General features: G+C 36.9%; 1 protein-coding gene across 1 annotated transcript; it reads left to right on the top strand.

Moving 5' to 3' along the window:
• The first annotated feature begins 6 nt into the window (after positions 1-6).
• GOLT1B (golgi transport 1B) lies at positions 7-16,917 on the top strand. Its single transcript, XM_055280422.2, has 5 exons — positions 7-212; positions 5,185-5,276; positions 6,832-7,010; positions 10,761-10,842; positions 14,115-16,917. Exons 1-5 carry the CDS (start codon positions 188-190, stop codon positions 14,151-14,153), a joined length of 417 nt encoding a protein of 138 aa, XP_055136397.1. The 5' UTR covers positions 7-187; the 3' UTR covers positions 14,154-16,917.
• The last annotated feature ends 2,312 nt before the right edge of the window (positions 16,918-19,229 follow it).

Here is a 19,229-nt window from a genome sequence, read left to right as displayed (position 1 = left end):
TTGGTTGAGATTGGAAGCACGTTTTGCCAATAGAAAGCGGTCTTAAAGCGGCAGTGAGGGTGGCTGCGTGTTTCCGGAAGACGTGGCGGCTCTAGCCTGGGCTGTTTCCCGGCTTCATTTCTCCCGACTCAGCTTCCCATCCTGGGCTTTCCGAGGTGCTGTCGCCGCTGTCCCCACCACTGCAGCCATGATCTCCTTAACGGACACGCAGAGTAAGCACCTGCTCCGGGGCCCCCGCCTCGAGCCGCGCACACCCCTCGCCCGGCTGGGTCTCGCCCCTCCGCCGGGGTCAATGAATGAAGCTCCGGGTTGGGGGCGGCGGCCTGCGAGACAGAGCTAGGGCTGCTGGGACCCTAAGGGACTGCCTTCGAGATGCCGGGGCTAGACTTGCAGTGGCGGACCTGACCTAGGAGAAGAGTCTGTGGGGCAGGGTGGGACTTCCTATCTGGGGAGGGGAGCTTTAGCCCAGAGTCTGTCTCATTCCAGGATCGCGCTGATCTCATCCCCAGTGAGATAGGCGCTTTGTTCTGGGGGCTTGCCACAAGAGAAAGTTTGCGTGGTGCCCGCGGCCCACTCTCGGGATCGTTTATGCGCATGACACGCTTCGGGTCCTCTACAAGTCGCTGGCTGGCTGGTTATTTGGGAGGCGGTATTTTAAATGTCACCTACAGTAGGCTCTTTTTGAAAATGTCCTTACGCATACATGTGGCATTTTGAATATTCGCTTGCCAGTGCTGTAAGCAACCTTTTAGAAATCTCTTGAAACGTTCTCACTTTTCTACCTGCTAAAGTTTCAAGCAGTAGAGAAAAGCCACTTTGTGTTCCATTAAAGGATATGTTTCGTTAGTATTGTATATTGTGCTTTGTGGCTTGTTTTATTATTTTAGCATCACTATTTTAGCATCACTTTCTGCCTGCCACAGAGTTCTCCAGGCCTATTTCATCTCTAAAGCTAGCATTGATATCGGTTTCCTTTTCTTTCATTATAATATTTCCACTTTCCTACTGCTTTTTGTTAATATTAATAATTTTTGTATTTATGTCTGCCCAAGCTCTGTGCCTCATCTTTTGATGGTCATAAGAGTCTCTTTTTGTCTCACTTTGCTTTATCTGCCACGCCTTTCATTTCATTCCAGTTAACTCAGATTTTCAATATTTTAAGACTTAAACAGTGAATTGAAGTGAAAAATAGAAGTTTATTTAAAATGCCCTATTTTAAAGTGGAGTCTTCTTGTGGAGATTCAAGTCATGGCAGACCAACTTCACAGAGCTTCTAAGGCCTCCTACACACACTGCCACCCCCAAATCAGGCTATCTTCCCTCCTGAGGCTGGACTGGGGCTGTTTCTTGGGGCCACCTGCCCCAAGGTTGCCGCCCACTTTGGTCCATTGGCCTGGCCTGTTCTGATCAAAGAAAATAAAAGTGTAGTCTTGAGGGGGTAGGAATCTAGTGTAATAATAATTACTGGCAATTATTTAAAGGTATTTTCTTTCAGTTTACCATGTGCTTTCATGTGAATCATTGTGCATAATGTCACCTACGGTAGGCTCTTTTTGAGAGCATTCGTATAAGAGCCCTGTAAGGCAAACAGAAGCATGCCCCTTTCATAAGTTAAATGAGGCACAAAAGAAATTGAGTGCATGGTCATAAAAAAAGTGACAGAAACAAAACTTGATCCCAGGTGTGCTGGCTCAGAAACCTTTTGCACTGTACCCCACTATCACCTAAGAAGACTTGATATAAACTTTATTTGAGATCTGAGAATAATCTGTGCATAGAAATTATATTTTTGAAGACTTAATATAGTGATGAGTGCCTGCTTTACATCCTTCCAAAAACAAGAGAGTGGGGTTGGACTATGGGCATTCTCCCTGAGAAGCATTCTCCTCACTTCATTAAATTTTGTGAGGGCGATGAACTTTTACTCTTTGCTGTTCACTTGTCACATGTTTTAGGTGAAACAGTGGATTGAAACATAAAACGATTAGTGAACCAAATGCATTTTGGATTTCAAATTGTGTTTGTGTGTGAGTGTGTTTAACTGCAGGGATTGGCCATCATTCACGTGATTTGGCAGCATTATTCTGGGATTTTGATTTTTAGAGAGTGGCCAAGCACTGCTCAGAGTAGAATAAATGGAAATTCGTGATTATTTTAAAGGATTCTAGGACTTTCCTCACCGCCCCAAAAAAAGACAAGACTTATTCAGAGGGACGGAGGAGGGGCATGCTGCCTCTAAATCTTCATTGCATCACATTGTCTAAAAGTCTAGTGTGATAATTGCATTCTCCAGTACAGTTAATGTTCAATTGAATTCTTTCTTGACTTCTGTTTTTCAAGGGGTATAGTAAGAAAGACAATGCTGCTTTTAAAAAATTGTGAATAAGATCAAAATGCTAACAGTGTTTGCCATTAGATTATGCATGTCTTTCCTTATAAAATTTCCACAGTATGCTCCTTGTGTTAGACAGATTCGTTTTATTAAATTGTTTTTATATTTTTTTAAACTTGTGGACAGTTTTTTAAACATGTGAGAGGAGTAAAGGAAGATAAGTTTATTTTACCGGATATGATTCTGATGGGAAGAAGGCAGCTCTATGCAAGGCTTTTGATAGCCAGAGGGCTTATGAATGCATAAGGATAGGGAAAAGGGGGATCCTGGAGGTGAGAAAAAGGCACAGTGAGGCCAATTTGAGACTTTTGACCAGTGTGGATCAGGAGCTACTTGGCAATGTCATTGCCAGTACCAGTTGTGGCAAAGATGCTTTGGGCAGTGTCTCCCGCTGGACTGTACTGGATAAAGTCGTGGAATATTTTGGTTCCCATGTTGTAGTTGTAGGACCATTGTCTGTGGAGTGAGAGGACTAGTTGAATGCTGACTCCACAGACTGTTGTACCTGCCACCATACCACCTGCACCCACACACATTTTTGCTGCTTCTGTGATCAAGAACAAGTTACTGAATACCTCTAGGTCCACAGTTGCACATATGAACCATAGGACCAGTGCTACTTTTTACCTCACAATTTTGTTAAAGAAATTATAAAATTTTTGTATAAACACTTCATGACATGGTAAACCATACTCAGAGATTGGCCTTTTTGACTGCAGTTAGTTTTTAATAGTTCTACTTGGCTATGTTAGATAACAAGCTAATATTAAACTTGAATCCCCTAAAAGATGCGTCCCCCAGAAGTTCAGTATACTCCAGTGTGCTTGAGTTTCATGTAACCAAACACCTTTAACCTAAAAAATAAAAATTCTGTGGGAAGGGGTATGGCATTTATGGTTAAGCACATGAGCTTTGGATTCAAAAGACCTTGGTTCAAATGCTTAACTAGAAGTGTGGCTTTGGGCAACTTAAGTCAACTCTCTAAACTTCAGTTTCCTCCATCTTTAAAAAGATGTAATTATACCTGCATTCCAGTAGTATTGGAAGTATTAAGTTATATATAAGGTATGTGAAGCACTTCATAAGGCCTAATTCGTGGTAAATTCTCAGTACATAGTAGGTGTCTTTCCATATACCTTCCTTTCTAAAAACATCTCAAAATTTTTACATAATCATCAAGGTTATTTGTGAAAAGATAGAAATTAGTCATATTCAACTAACAAAGCTGCCGATGTTTAATCCTAACTACTAAATAGTTATTTAATAGAATTTTACTTGCTCTTTCGTCCATATTTTCCTCTATGAAATTATGTCCACTATCCAAACAGTTAATTTGGTAAATTCTCTTAAGGCCTTTGATCATGAAAGTATCAGCCTCAAATTTTCATAGGAATGTGTGTTGAATTCGCTTAACTGGTGTATTTATAGACCAGGTACCTGAATTATTTTAGACTAACTTTGGGAACAAAAGGTGTCTGCAATGGAAGACACTAGTTATCAGGAAATTGAGCAGGTGGGGAATGTAGAAAAAGCTAAAGTTAATAAAAGTTTTCAAGTTATCAGAACATTTTATATGACTTAAGATTTTTTTAAGTAGCTGTGACCTAGATTTTAGCTTTCTGGAGCTGAGGCAAAAAAGTTAAGCAATAGATCAGAAATCAGTGATAGGGTATTTTAAATTGTGCTTCTAAAAATACAGTGGCTTCTACTCCGACTCATCTGTATGCAGATTGTGCTTCTAGCTAAACTATGGATTAGTGGCTATTTTCTAAAATCAAAACTAAAATGATCAAGGAGGTAACTTAGTGAATTGTGCTTTTTAACATTAATAGAAGAGTACATCTGTCACCTTAGAAGTTAAGACTTTTCATACTAAAAAAAAAATAAGACCTAGAGAATGCACAGTCAATGAAAGTATTAATTTTATATGCAAGATAAACATAGACATTAAAGCTTGCACCTCGTCTACCACTGTATATTCAGTACCTGGAACAGTTCCTTGCATCTGGCAGTTGATCAACAATTCTTTGTTTTTTAATGAAACACTTAAAAACCTAGAATATTAATATTAAGTAAAACAGTATTCTTTGAAACTTTGGAGAGGTGATTTTAGGTCTCTAGACCAAATATGTAAGTAGATTTATAGTTCAGGTAAATTTGTAGGTAAGTCTATAATAAGTAATCAAGAAATTAAAAGTGATGCCTGACCTTCTGCAAATTTGATTTTGAGAAGACCGGTACTGTGATTTTTCAAAATATTTCTTGTTGCCATTGTGACAAGCAGTGTATAACTGGATAAATGATATTGATTGTGCTGACCTACCATAACATTTCTAATGGAATAAAGAAGGAATCAATTTTAAGAAGAGGGAGAAAGAACTACAGATATTGTGCATATAAATAATAATTACAGAATGTGAAAGGAGATAAGTAAAGGAAACCTATTCATTTATGTCTGATGCAAGAGAGCTTTTCAGGAGGAAAAAAACAAATTACATATTAAAACCATAGGTTTAGAATCCCGATTTATCTTTTTTATTATAGCTATGTCTGAGAAATGCTATTTCCCATATAAGGCTTAGAAATTTTCATTCGTGTTTTAAATTTTGAAATAATTTGCTGATAATTAATTTGTTATAGAGCTAAATAAGTCATTATGAAGTTAACCTGCAGTGTTGAGTACCTGTTTTCTTATACCTATGACAGGAAAACTGGAAAATTTTCTTAGTTTACAGGGATGTTAATGTGACTTTAATTTTTCTCTGCCCTTAACCATATAACTTATATTGCAGAAATTGGAATGGGATTAACAGGATTTGGAGTGTTTTTCCTGTTCTTTGGAATGATTCTCTTTTTTGACAAAGCACTACTGGCTATTGGAAATGTGAGTTTTTAAATATATATTTTAACTAAATTTATAAGGATGTTTTAACTACGAATGAATTATTACCTGCTATTAAGTTTGGGGAAAATAATTAACTATTACTCTTAAGTAATTCCTGTTACATTCTCTATTTCCATCAGGAATGAAATCTGTCAGCTTTCTGTTTAAATAAAAGGTAAACACTTAATGAGGTTTTCTAATTCCATAACTACTCTGTGAAGTGTTTGTCATGAGATTTACAATAGATTAAATGAAGGCTGCCTCTAAATAGGAGTTCACAATAGATGACTTGATAGTTTCATGTCTTGATAAGTTCACTAAAGTATTTTTACTTTAAACGTCTAAGACTTCACATTTGATTCAGCTGCATAAGATAGATTTTTTTTAGCCTTTTAAAAAAATATATCTATGTTAATGGTTGACTTGCTTAGAAAGGGATCTATGTTGTTTATTTGGAATGTGTACTATGCTATTCATGTGTGGAGGTTATGATCCAGAAATAAATAACCCTTCTAAGGTAGTGATGACACTGTATGCGTGTGTGTGTGTGTGTGTGTGTGTGTGTGTACACATACGTATGTATATATACATGTGTGTATATACACACACACGTATGTATATATACATGTGTGTATATACACACACGTATGTATATATACATGTGTGTATATACACACATACACACATGCACATACAGTTTGTGTGTATATACATATATACACATATATATATTTAGGCTTTTAATTGGAAATAGGAAAAGATAAAGGATAGCAAAATTGTTCAAAATTGATGTCTTAATAAATGATAATAGCATTGGTATCCTAGAATATGAAGCTTAACCATTAGGCTTAATATGTATTTGTGTGAAATATTTTTCACTGAAGAATGTTAATGGGGAGGGCAAGTATTTGGAAAGAAAACCTGGGGAAAGCAAGCTCTTAATACATCACCATTTCTTGTCCACAGAATACATTCAAAATATTTGAAAACACATGGTTGTATTTTTATTTCTGCTGCCACCAGATATTCTAGAGTTTATAAAACTAGAATCTTCTTGGCTTCACGTTGTTTCTTCTGCTATCAACTTAGCCATGTCAATATTTCTCCCATCCATAGAAACTCCTGTAGCCTATGATGAATATTTCAGAACCAAGAGGAATACCCTTGGGTGACATATTTATGGGCAGCTTTCCTCTTTATGCCTTGCCAACTCATCTGCTTGACTAAGCCTTCCTCATCCAGCTAAAACTAGGAAAACTACTGCAGACACAGATGCCCCTTGGTAACGTCTAATCTTTCTTTGTTTCTCTTTTTCTCCATTTAATCAAGATAGAAGAGGAATGAGACAAGTGGAACAAAACTACAACTTTAACATGCATAACCCACTCCTTGGTTCTGCTTCTTGGTTGTACATTACAGTACTGTCTGGCCAGTTGCCCACATTAAAAGCCAAACAAATGTGCTTCTTTTTTTGTATTGAGCTTTGACTTTACTTTTAAAATTTGTGCAGTGTGTTTAACTACCTTTTCCGTGTTGTATTTTCTTTCTCTTTCAGGTTTTATTTGTAGCCGGCTTGGCTTTTGTAATTGGTTTAGAAAGAACATTCAGATTCTTCTTTCAAAAACATAAAATGAAAGCTACGGGATTTTTTCTGGGTGGTGTATTTGTAGTCCTTATTGGTTGGCCTTTGATAGGCATGATCTTCGAAATTTATGGATTTTTTCTCTTGTTCAGGTAAGGCATATTATTGTCTCTTTCAGTAAATCAGTGTGTCAGATAGTACAAAAACTCAGATATTTGCATCAGTTGGAGTAAGATGATGATCATTTCCTTAAATGGAATTTTATTTAGGTTGAATCTTATAGATTTAGATGAAGCAACTATAAAAATGTTTATCACATGTAAATGATTGCCTAATGGTATAAATTATCTTATATTGTCAGCACAATAAAGTTTATTTTATTGGCATTTTAAGGCACCATCTTTATGTTTGATATTTTTATCAACTAAATAGTGGTAGGTAGGTAGATAGATAGGTAGGTCGGTCGATCGATAGATAGATCGATTGATCGATCCAGTATTTTAGTGTGTAGAATCTTATACTTTGTAGCTACTACTACTTGATGCAAATTTATTTAGCATATATACATATTAGAAGATTGTTTACCAAATACACCACTGTGGGAGATTTTGATCAGGTAATATTTTGTAAATGCCAGTTAGCAGGTAAACTATAGTATATGTATATATCTATATGAAAATACCTTTGGCCAGGTGCGGTGGCTCATGCCTGTAATCCCAGCACTTTGGGAGGCCGAGGTGGGCAGATCTCCTGAGGTCAGGAGTTCAAGACCAGCCTGGCCAACATGACGAAACCCCATCTCTACTAAAAATTCAAAAATTAGCCGGCTATGGTGGCGGGCACCTGTAATCCTAGCTACTCAGGAGGCTGAGGCAGGAGAATTGCTTGAACCTGGGAGGTGGAAGTTGCAGTGAGCCGATCATGCCATTGCACTCCAGCCTAGGCAATAGAGTGAGACTCCGTCTCCAAAAAAAAAAAAAGCGGAAAAGAAAATACCTTTAAGTAGGGTTGAGCTTAATTATTTATTCCAGAAATGCATATCCTTTGTCTTCTATCTGCCAGGCACTGTATTACCCACAGGAGACATAAAAATAAATTAAGTACCAAATCTGCTTTAGAACATCTCTCATTTCTATTATGGAAAGTAGACTCTAAAAATACCAACAGGATATAGTCATAATGCCATTATAAATATATGTGCAGAATATTGTAGGAGCATGATTAAAAAAATTAGTAAATTCAAGGAGAGGTAAGAAATGTTAACTGATAAACTGGGCTTTGAAAAGTGGGTAAGAATTTATCCTATAAATGAGAAAGGGAACGACGGTTAACTGAACAGAAGGAACAGACAGATGAAAATATACAGCTTGTACTGAAAAGAATGAATACTCCTATAGAACAGGAGCATGGGATCAGCTGAAGGAAATGATTGGTAATGAAACTGAAAATGAAGCCTGGAGCCAGGTTACAAACGTTCTTTGATGACTTGTTAAGAAAAGTATACCTTATCCTGTAGTCAAATTTGGGCTGGGGGAGCAGTGTTTGGAGAAGGTCGGGGGAGTGGGGCACAGAGATTTTTAAGCCAGAGGTGGTACAACAGGGTAGATGTTTTAGAAATGTTGTTCTGATATCAGGATAAAGTAGGTATTAAAGAGAAAAACTGAAGTCAGGGGAGCCAGTCAAGAGGCTGTTAATACAGTACAGAATATAGAGTGATAAGCCTGGAATCTTGGAGTACTTTTGACATTTTAGGGTAGGTGGAGAAAAAGAAGAAAACACAAGAAGAGACTAGGAAAAGAGGTGGGAGAAGAACTAGGAGTAAAGCTCATAGTGGCTACGAGAGAAAAGAGTAAAGAAGAGTTTGTTTTGGCAGATGTATCTTGCAGCAGCAAACTGAGAAAATCATTGGCTTTCCCAGTTATGTGGGTGTTTTAGTAATGAAGGTTAAAAGCCAAAGCTGATCTTCGAGATGAATAAAAAATGGGAAGTCTTAGTATCATTGACAAGCTTGGACTATCGCTTCTCGGCCTTTTGGCTAAGATCAAGTGTGACAAGCTTGGACTAATACATAGGTTTCGTGGTTTAGAGTGCTTTGTGGTAAAAATACTAGTTTTTGTTGTTGGGTTTTGTTGTGTTCTGAGATATTCTGAGCTGGAGATTTAGTGCCAAGGGTCTTTGGCGTTGTTTTTCTAATATTCATGATCCTAAATAATGGCATTTGAAATCACACATTTTTATGTTTTAAAACAATACTTAAAACAGAATAAATGATCTTTTGAATTCATTACTACTACAAAATAATTGTGATTTTCTTTGAAACACGCATATATACCATCAACGTAAATACCTGTCTAATTTAAAAAATTCTACTTTCTGTTTAATTCTTTATTTTGACTTCTGCAGATTCATAACAGAATCTTACTGCTTAATTTCTGAATTCTATTCATTGTTGTATTTTCATCCCTATCTAACTCTGTGAAGAAAACAGCTTTTTTTCTGTACTCGTGTTATCACTATCAACACAGAAGACTGCTGTGACCAAATGTGTGTGGGGGGGTTTCCCCATATCGCAATCAAACAATTAGTTGTATACAACAGACAACGGCTCGGTGTCCTCCCAATATAGTTCTGATACTGTCTACATGGCGATAGCTCCAGATCACACAGGTTGAGAGCTCAGCCCTACAACTGTCCTCCACTCCCAGTGATGCCAGCCATAAGCCCCAGGTTGTTTTACCCATGCTTCTGACTGATCAGCTCTAAATTGAGGCTCCCACAATCTCCTGTTTGGATCAGACTGATTTACTAGAGAGGCTCACAGAACTCAAGGAAACACTGATGTTTACTAGTTTATTATAAAGGATATTACAAAGGATACAAATAAAGAGATGCATAGGGCAAGGAAAGGGGGAAGGGTCACAGTTCCCCCCCTCCCGCCCCACACCCTCCCCAACCCACCATCCTCCAAGAACCTCCTTGTGTTCAGCTATCCGGAAGCTCCCTGAACACTGCCCTTTTGGGTTTTTATGGAGGCTTCATTACTAGGCATGAGTGATTATATTATTGGCCATTGGTGATCAGCTTCACCTTCAGCCCCTCTCCCCTTCATGGAGGTTAGGAGGTAGGTCTCCAATTTCCAGCCCTCTAATCTTGCGTTGGTCTTTCTGGTGACCAGCCCCCATCCTGAAGCTACCTAGGGGCTGCCAACCATTCATGATAACTCATTAGTATACAAAAAGACATCACCTTGTAGAGACTGTTAAGTATTTTCGGAGTTGTAAGCCAGAAAATGAGGTCAAAGACCAAATATGTATTTCACAATATCACAGTACATATTTTAAGACCCAGGAAAAGTTTACTTTCTTTGCATTTTTAAAATAAACTATTTCATTCTCTTCCTATATTGAGGTAGCTTAACTGATCTACTGTTAATTTTAAACTGGTTAGAAGCTGTGTAACTTCTGTAGACTTGTATTTCTACCAAGAAAGAATGGGACATACTGTGAGGATCAGTATCTGGCAGGTAGTCTCTTGGTGTTAACTAAATGTTTTGACCCTTAGTACTTATTTAGTAAATGATAGCTATTATCATTTTCATGGTTCTACACATATGGTCTCAACAGCCCCTTTCTTTTGATCAGTTTCACCCCACACAACTCATAGTTGGAGAAATCTTCAGCAGTTGAGCTAACTCATAATCTGAGTTATAGCTAGGCCTCATGTACTTCTCACATTTTTACCAACAATCACAAAATTTTTAATAAAGTTTGTAGTTATTTCTAAGTTTGAAGTCCCTCAATTATTCAGAATTTTAACAGGATACTTTCTTTTTCCTTGGTTAGCAATTGTTTTGAAAATAGAAAATGTGTAAATATTAAGAACCTTTTTTTTCCCTCTCCCAGGGGCTTCTTTCCTGTCATCATTGGCTTTATTAGAAGAGTGCCAGTCCTTGGATCCCTCCTAAATTTACCTGGAATTAGATCAGTAAGTAATCATGTATATTTTAAGCCAATAAAATATGTATTTTGATGCTTTTTACTTCTAGAAATTTGAGTAATTGATACATGGTTAATTGATGAGTTTTATATTATGATGTAGTTACCTCACATAGATCATGAGTACCATGAAGACCAAAAAATAATTATTGCTAAACCTATAAAACGTGAAATTTTGTTTTACTGTATCCATTTCTGGATCCATATTCTCTATTTTTTAATGTTACTCAGATTTGATATGCTATGCTACCTTTCTCTTTGAGAGTTCAGAGCGTTTTTTAACTTTTATATAATCTCTAATATTAGAAGCAATAATGTAAAAAGGAAACCATTATTTCCTACAAATATTTTGTTTCTCAGACTGTATCACCAAGTAGACTAGATTAAGGCAGTTAAATAAGGCTGAGTGTGGTGGCTCACACCCTGCACTTTGGGAGGCTGAGGTGGATGAATTGCTTGAGCCTAGGAGTTCGAGACCAGCCTGGGCAACATGGTGAAACCCCATCTCTACCCCCAAAGATACAAAAATTAGCTGGGTGTGATGGTATGTGCCTGTAGTGCCAGCTACTTGAGAGACTGAGGCAGGAGGATTGGCTTTGGCTGAGGAGGTCAAGGCTGCAGTGAGCCATGATTGTGCCACTGCACTTTAGCCTGGGTGGGTGACAGAGTAAGACCCTGCCTCAAAAAAAAAAAAAAAGAGTTGAATAAAGCACTATTATACTGGGATTCAGATGGTAAGAGTCTGTTCCCAGCTCTGTTGACAGTTTGAACAAGCTTGTCAAATTTGTTTTCCAGTGTGTGCCTTGGTTTCCACCTTGATAAAATAAAGGGAATCAAATCAGAGAAAGGTTAAAGAGAACGTTTTCAAAGTTAACAAGTAGAGTTTCTTCCTTTTTTTCAATATTCATTCAACAAATGTTTCGTACTAAACTGCTACCTTGAAGGTTGTAACATCTTTTGGTGGAGCCTTAGAAGGCCGTTCAGAATTCAGCTTATTTTTTGCCACCTTAGGAAAAGCTTTCCTGACTCCCTGTGGCTGACTCAGGGTGTGCTTCTATAACATTCCTGTGCTGCACAACTCTATCATAGCATTTACCTCTGTTTTTTTCTTCGGTTTTGTTTTTTCTTAGAGTCTCAAACTCTTGGGCTCAAGCAATCCCCCCACCTCAGCCTCCCAAAGTGCTGGGATTACAGGTGTGAGCCACCACACCCAGCCTTACCTCTCATTTAATTGTCAAAAAAAAAGGCTTCAGGCCATGCATGGTGGTTCACTCCTGTAATTCCAGCACTTTGGGAGGCCAAGGTGGAAGGATTGCTTGAACCAGGAGATCAAGGCTGTGTTAAGTGATGATCACACCACTGCACTATAGCCTGGGCAATAGAGCAAAACCTTGTCTCGAACAAAAAAGAAAAAAGAGAAAGGAAAGGAGAAAGGGAGGCACTTCCATGTAAAACTACAGTCCTTGAAGGCAGAGACAGGTTGTATTTTAGTCATTGTTCTATCCCCAGTGACCAGCATAATGTCTGGCATATAATGGAAACTCAAAGTATTTTCTGCTAAGCAAGTGAATGAAGGATGGCCTCAGGGAACTGGCTCAATTTCAAGACAACACTAGATGACTGTCTCTTAGCCTACCTCCTCAGTTTCAAAACTAAACAAAATCCTTAATTTCTAGAAGAATCTAGGTGATCTAGAATTCGGCTGAGTTGGCTACAATCCTTTTGGCTCTAGGTCAGACCCATATCAGAAGTATTCATATCCTTCTTTGGATCGGTTTCATAGATCCAACTCTGTCCTAAATAACTAGGATAAACTAGCTTTATAGGAAAACTTAAAAGACCACAAATTCCAGTTAGGTTCAGGGAAGTTAATCAACTTTCTAAAGTTGTTCACAGATTTTTATAGATGTTTCTAGAGAGAAAGTTCATAGCATTTTATTGAATGCTCAAAGAGCTAAAGAATGGCTTACCTGTGGAAGAATAAGTACCACTATAAGCCTAATCCCATTTCCATCCCCAGGGTAATTTTAGGGTCAGAACCTTACAGCCAAGACAATCTAAATATTTCAAGTTACCTTTGGAGAGAGAATATTGTGCTTTCTCTCCACTTAAATTTACCTTAAAATTCTAATAAATCCATGAATTCTTTGAGAGCAACTTTTAGTTTCAGTTGCCAACCACCTGTTTGTGATAATATAACAAAATGTTGGAATGTAGGCTTATAGGGGTATACTCTGATTTCATTTGCATTAATCTGCAAATTCATACAGTAGTCAGTGTTATTTATACCTAGAATGGCTTTTGAATGTACTGAAACTTCTAGTTACAGAGTCGTAATCATTATTCGTGCCCTTAATTTAAGGATTCTCAAGAATTTGCATAAATGGACACCCAATACAATAGAATATGTTTCTTATTGTTATTCATCATGATAAGTGCTTATGTAAAAATGTGACTCATGAAATAAAATAAATGAGATGATTGCTAGAATTTGATAGTATGACCACCTGGGTTATATAACTTTTAATGTCTCTACCAATTATATACAATATCAGTCTTTACATCACCATCTGGAATGTTAAAAAAAAAAAAAAAAAAAAAGCCCAACTACTTTATGTTTGGGGTGGAGTGACCAAAGTAAATAACCACTTACAGTAATGTGTGTTAAAATTTATATTCAATAATTATAAATTTATGCTTACATCATTAAATCTATCTTTAATGTCATTACCACTTTCAATCCAAAGTCCAGAATACACATTTAAAGTATTTTTAGTCAATAACTGTTGTTAACTATTGAACTTAATGGAGTTAAATCTGTTTGTCCAAAGACTACATAGGCCCAGAAGAGATCCACAGTAATGGTCAGTTGAAATATCTTATTGGGTTCATTAATGCATGAATGGCTGACATTTCAGTTTTTTTATGTTTTTATTTTTTATTTTTTGTTAAGCTAGCAGTGTTATCTTCATCTTACACAATTTCTTTATTCATTGTGTTGCATTTTTCATGTTGCACCCTTAAATTCATATGTATAACATGTCATGCAAAAAACAACTTTTAGAAAAAAAAATTTTATACACATTTATGTATCAGAAGATGATGGTGAGTAGTACTGGATTAGTCATTGTCAGTCATACCTTAAATTTCCACAACTCTTCTTGTAAGGCTGGGTTTTTTAAATCAACATTTTAAATATTGATATAATGTTTTATAATGTTCTGGGCTTTCTTTAATTATCTGTTTTTCTTCTCCTTACAGTTTGTAGATAAAGTTGGAGAAAGCAACAATATGGTATAACAACAAGTGAATTTGAAGACTCATTTAAAATATTGTGTTATTTATAAAGTCATTTGAAGAATATTCAGCACAAAATTAAATTACATGAAATAGCTTGTAATGTTCTTTACAGGAGTTCAAAACGTATAGCCTACAAAGTACCAGCAGCAAATTAGCAAAGAAGCAATGAAAACAGGCTTCTACTCAAGTGAACTAAGAAGAAGTCAGCAAGCAAACTGAGAGAGATGAAATCCATGTTAACGATGCTTAAGAAACTCTTGAAGGCTGTTTATATTGTTTTTCCACAATGTGCGAAACTCAGCCATCCTTAGAGAACTGTGGTGCCTGTTTTATTCTTTTCGTTTTATTTTGAAGGCTCAGGAGCATCCATAGGCATTTGCTTTTTAGAAATGACCATTGCAATGGCAAAAATATTTCCAGTTGCACTGTATCTCTGGAAGTGATGCATGAATTCGATTGGATTATGTCATTTTAATATATTAGAACCAAGGAAACCCCATTTTTGATGTATGGATTACTTTTTTTTTGTAAACATGGTTAAAATACAACTTTTGTGGTTCTTCTGAATCTTAATATTTCAAAGCCAGGTGAAAATCTGAACTAGATATTCTTTGTTGGAATATGCAAAGGTCATTCTTTACTAACTTTTAGTTCCCAAATTATAGCTGACTAAGTTTGGTCAGCAACATACTCCGGAAAGTCTCATACTTCTTGGGAGTCTGCCCTCCAAAGTATCTGTCTATATCATTCATTACATGTAAGTATTTAACAAAAAAGCATTCTTTTTTTTTTTTTTTTTTTTTGTTGAGACGGAGTCTCGCTCTGTCACCCAGGCTGGAGTGCAGTGGCGCGATCTCGGCTCACTGCAAGCTCCGCCTCCTGGGTTCACGCCATTCTCCTGCCTCAGCCTCTCCGAGTAGCTGGGACTACAGGCGCCCGCCACCACGCCCGGCTAATTTTTTGTATTTTTAGTAGAGACGGGGTTTCACCTTGGTCTCGATCTCCTGACCTCGTGATCCGCCCGCCTCGGCCTCCCAAAGTGCTGGGATTACAGGCGTGAGCCACCACGCCCAGCTCAAAAAAGCATTCTTGACCATGAATGAAGTAGTTTGTTTCATAGCTTGTCTCACTGAATAATCTTATTGAAGATACTAAATGAAGCAAACCAAATGGATTTTTTCCATGTCATGATGTAATTTTTCTTTTTTCTTTTCTTTTCTTTAAATTTTAGCAGTGGCTTATTATTTGTTTTTCATAAATTAAAATAACTTGATAATGTTTACTTTAAGACATGTAACATGTTAAAAGGTTAAACTTATGGCTATTTTTAAAGGGCTATTCATTTAATCTGAGTTTTCCCTTATTTTCAGCTTTTTCCTAGCATATAATAGTCATTAAGCATGACATACCCTTCATATGATCACTCATCTTGAGTTAATTAGAAAATACCTGAGTTCACATGCTAAAGTTATTCACTGTAATAAACTGGCTATAGTTTCTTAAGAACATGACACTAAAAAAAATGTGTTTTATTTCCACCATTGCTGATTATTAGACAGTAGGAAATAGCTGTTTTCTTTAGTTTTACAAGATGTGACAGCTTTAGTGGTAGATGTAGGGAAACATTTCAACAGCCAAGGAACTATTTGTTTTACCACTGATTGCACTGTTTTCTTTTTTTAACAGTTGCAAAGCTTTTTAATGCATAAAGGTATAATTGAAATGTGTGGTATTTATTTACAAACATGTCTACAAAAATAGATTGCAGCTTATTTTATTTTTAGTTAAATCTCCTGATATACAGAGAACTCCCAATCTTGCTCATCTAAATAAGGAAAGACTTGGTGTATAGTGTAATGGTTTAGTCTTAAGGATTACTGACATTTTTGGTACTTGCATTTGACTTATGATATATCTGTGAAAATGGGATGATATTGACAAATGGAGACTCCTACCTCAATAGTTAATGGAATAATAAGAGCCTACTGTTGTGTCTAATGTTCTTCAAAAAAGTAATATCCTCACTTGGAGAGTGTCAAATACATACTTTGAGGATTGACTTTATATAAGGTGCCCTGTAGAACTCTGTTACACAAATTTTTGACCCATATTATTTACAATGTCTTGATAATTCTACCTTTTTAGAGCAAGAACAGTATCTGCTAATGTAAGGGACATCTGTATTTAACTCCTTTGTAGACATGAATTTCTATCAAAATGTTCTTTGCACTGTAACAGAGATTCCTTTTTTCAACAATCTTAATTCAAAAGCATTATTAGACTTGAAAGGGTTTGATAATCTCCCAGTCCTTAGTAAGATTGAGAGGCTGGAGCAGTTTTCAGTTTTAAATGAGTCTGCAGTTAATATCAAATGTGAGTTTGGGACTGCCTGGCAACACTGATATTTCTTATTTAGAACCCTTGATGAGACTATTTTTAAACATACTAGTCTTCTGATAGAAAGCACTATACATCCTATTGTTTCTTTCTTTCCAAAATCAGCCTTCTGTCTGTAACAAAAATGTACTTTATAGAGATGGAGGAAAAGGTCTAATACTACATAGCCTTAAGTGTTTCTGTCATTGTTCAAGTGTATTTTCTGTAACAGAAACATATTTGGAATGTTTTTCTTTTCCCCTTATAAATTGTAATTCCTGAAATACTGCTGCTTTAAAAAGTCTCACTGTCAGATTATATTATCTAACAATTGAATATTGTAAATATACTTGTCTTACCTCTCAATAAAAGGGTACTTTTCTATTAATTGGTGGTCAAGTATATCTGTGTTATGAAGTTCTAAAAGCTAATTTAGCATTGCAAAATAACCTCATTTTTAAAAAATTAGCCTTATATGCAATGTTTTCTTATTTATCAAATGATCTTCACATCTTTCATGTCCAAATTGTTGAAATGTACTAATGAATACAAATAGACTTCAAGTAAGCAAAAACATTCTTAATTTTGAAAACTGTAAAATAAAGTCGCTTACCTTGGACAATATGCTATTTTTTTTATATCAGACTCTTAAGTTTGTATATTATGTTATTCAATAGACATTTTCTGAGTACCCCTTGAATGCTAAAAGTCCTGTGTTGAATGTGGGAGACCGAGGAGAACAAGATGTGCCATCTGCTCATTAAGTGCTTATAATGTTAACATTGCTTGTAAATTCTTAGACATATTTCCAAATAACTTGTCCTGACTTGTACTGCAAACAAATGGTGGTAGAAGAATTTATGGTCTAAACACCCCAACGTCTTATTTTTCTCCCAGTCAAGAGTTACTAAAACTATTCAACCTTCAACTGTGTTGAATAGTTTTAGTAACTCTTGACTGGAAGAAAAGCTGTGTGATTGATTCGCATTTTCAAAAGGTGGAGGAAAAAAATAGTATCAGCTTTAACTCTCGGAGGTTTGTTTTGAGATGTAATTTCTTTTGCAAGTCTGGGTATGTATTCAACTTAATGTAGCGTATGTTTTTGGTTTCTTTGTGGCGGGGGTAAGAGAATTGTTTTTAATGTAGGCCTAGGGATTTAGAACTGTCACTGCTATTTGTGTTGTCCAGAAGCCTGCCACAGAATTTGTATTGCCACGGGCAGTTGGGACAGTTTTCTGAAAGCTGCTATGATTGCTGCCATTAATTGCAAAATTTAAAAAGTGGTCAGGGAATTTAGGAATTGGAGAAATGCTTAAATATTTTTTCTCAGAATGGAAAGGATCTTAAGTCTTCGTCACGTAAATAAGACCACAACACCTGCAGTCTTTTGACTGTAAATTTTATTAAGGCCAAAAAAAACCACTGGCCAAGTCTACCACTTAAAATACCCAGTAAGTATTTGTTGAATTCACTAATTTAGCTGCAAATCCAGACTGTTGTTGGGTGAATGGGAAATCTTGAATCTGTTATTAAATATCCAGCATATTTCTCTAATCTTGACCTGAGCCAAAAGGCCCCAACCTCAGTTCTTCTGTTACCTGTATCCCTGTAGGAGATTGGACACTAGAAGCATGCCCAAAATTCTTCATTGACTAACATGCGTTTCCATGACCTTAGCTTTACTCAATTCTCAAGGCCTGATTAAAATGTCACTGCTATCATATCTTTACTGACCAGCTAGGCCCAAACAGCTGCTCCTTCCCTGTCCTCTCATATAACTTTCCACTTGCTTTGTATTGATTTGGTTTTGGAAAAGATTCTTGAGGTTAGAAATCTCCTCTTACGTTTGTATCTCCAGTTCCTGGCATTTAGTAGGTGCCCAGTAAATGGTTTAATGAGTGAAAGTTCATTCTTCCAGCTCTTCTGGTGCTGGCCCCACTGATCACTTCTGTTTTTGTTGTTTGTTCGTTTTTGTTTTTTGAGACGGAGTCTTGCTCTTGTCACCCAGGATGGAGTGCAGTGACATGATCTTGGCTCATTGCAGCCTCCACCTCCTGGATTCAAGGGATTCTCCTGCCTCAGCCTCCTGAGTAGCTGGGATTACAGGCGCCTGCCAGCACACCTAGCTAATTTTTGTATTTTTAGTAGAGATGGGTTTTTGCCATGTAAGCCAGGCTGGTCCCAAACTCCTGACCTCGTGATCCGCCCACCTTGGCTTCCCAAAGTGCCGGGATTACAGGCTTGAGCCACCGCGCCCGGCCTGATCACTTCTAAGATATTGAAATCAGCCTCTATCAGCCGTAAAGTTAAATCTAATGATCTGGCCCCCACAGAAGTCTACCTTTCTACTTCACATTCCTTAGGACGTTACTGTACCCAGTAGCTCGTCAATGGAGAGAGGGATCATAGATAAAAGAAAGACCATGCCTCCAGATTGGCTGCCCTTCTTCACAAAAAAGGGAGGCTGCTGGGGAAACCAGAAGCTACTCCTGAAGTTTTGAGGCTGGTGTGAATCACTGATACTCAGTTTTCCTTTCTTTCCAATATGAAATGAAGAGTTTCTTGGGTTTTGTTTGTCATTGGAGCTGGTATTATGAAGTAGAATTATCCCAAAGAGAAAATGAAATTTATTCCTTAAGTGACAAAAGCCAGAAATAATACCCTATGACAAGAGGGATCACTTGCACGATGGTCTTCTAC

Source organism: Symphalangus syndactylus, chromosome 5 (assembly GCF_028878055.3).
Source record: "Symphalangus syndactylus isolate Jambi chromosome 5, NHGRI_mSymSyn1-v2.1_pri, whole genome shotgun sequence".
Lineage (NCBI taxonomy): Eukaryota > Metazoa > Chordata > Mammalia > Primates > Hylobatidae > Symphalangus > Symphalangus syndactylus.
The sequence above is the reverse complement of the archived record's forward strand: the minus strand, read 5'-3'. Positions and strand labels throughout refer to the sequence as shown.

Coding starts and splice junctions, on each gene's coding strand:
- GOLT1B (XM_055280422.2), top strand. CDS start 188: ATGATCTCCTTAACGGACACGCAGA. Junction 7,011..10,760: donor GGATTTTTTCTCTTGTTCAG/GTAAGGCATATT, acceptor TCCCTCTCCCAG/GGGCTTCTTTCCTGTCATCA. Junction 10,843..14,114: donor ATTTACCTGGAATTAGATCA/GTAAGTAATCAT, acceptor TTCTCCTTACAG/TTTGTAGATAAAGTTGGAGA.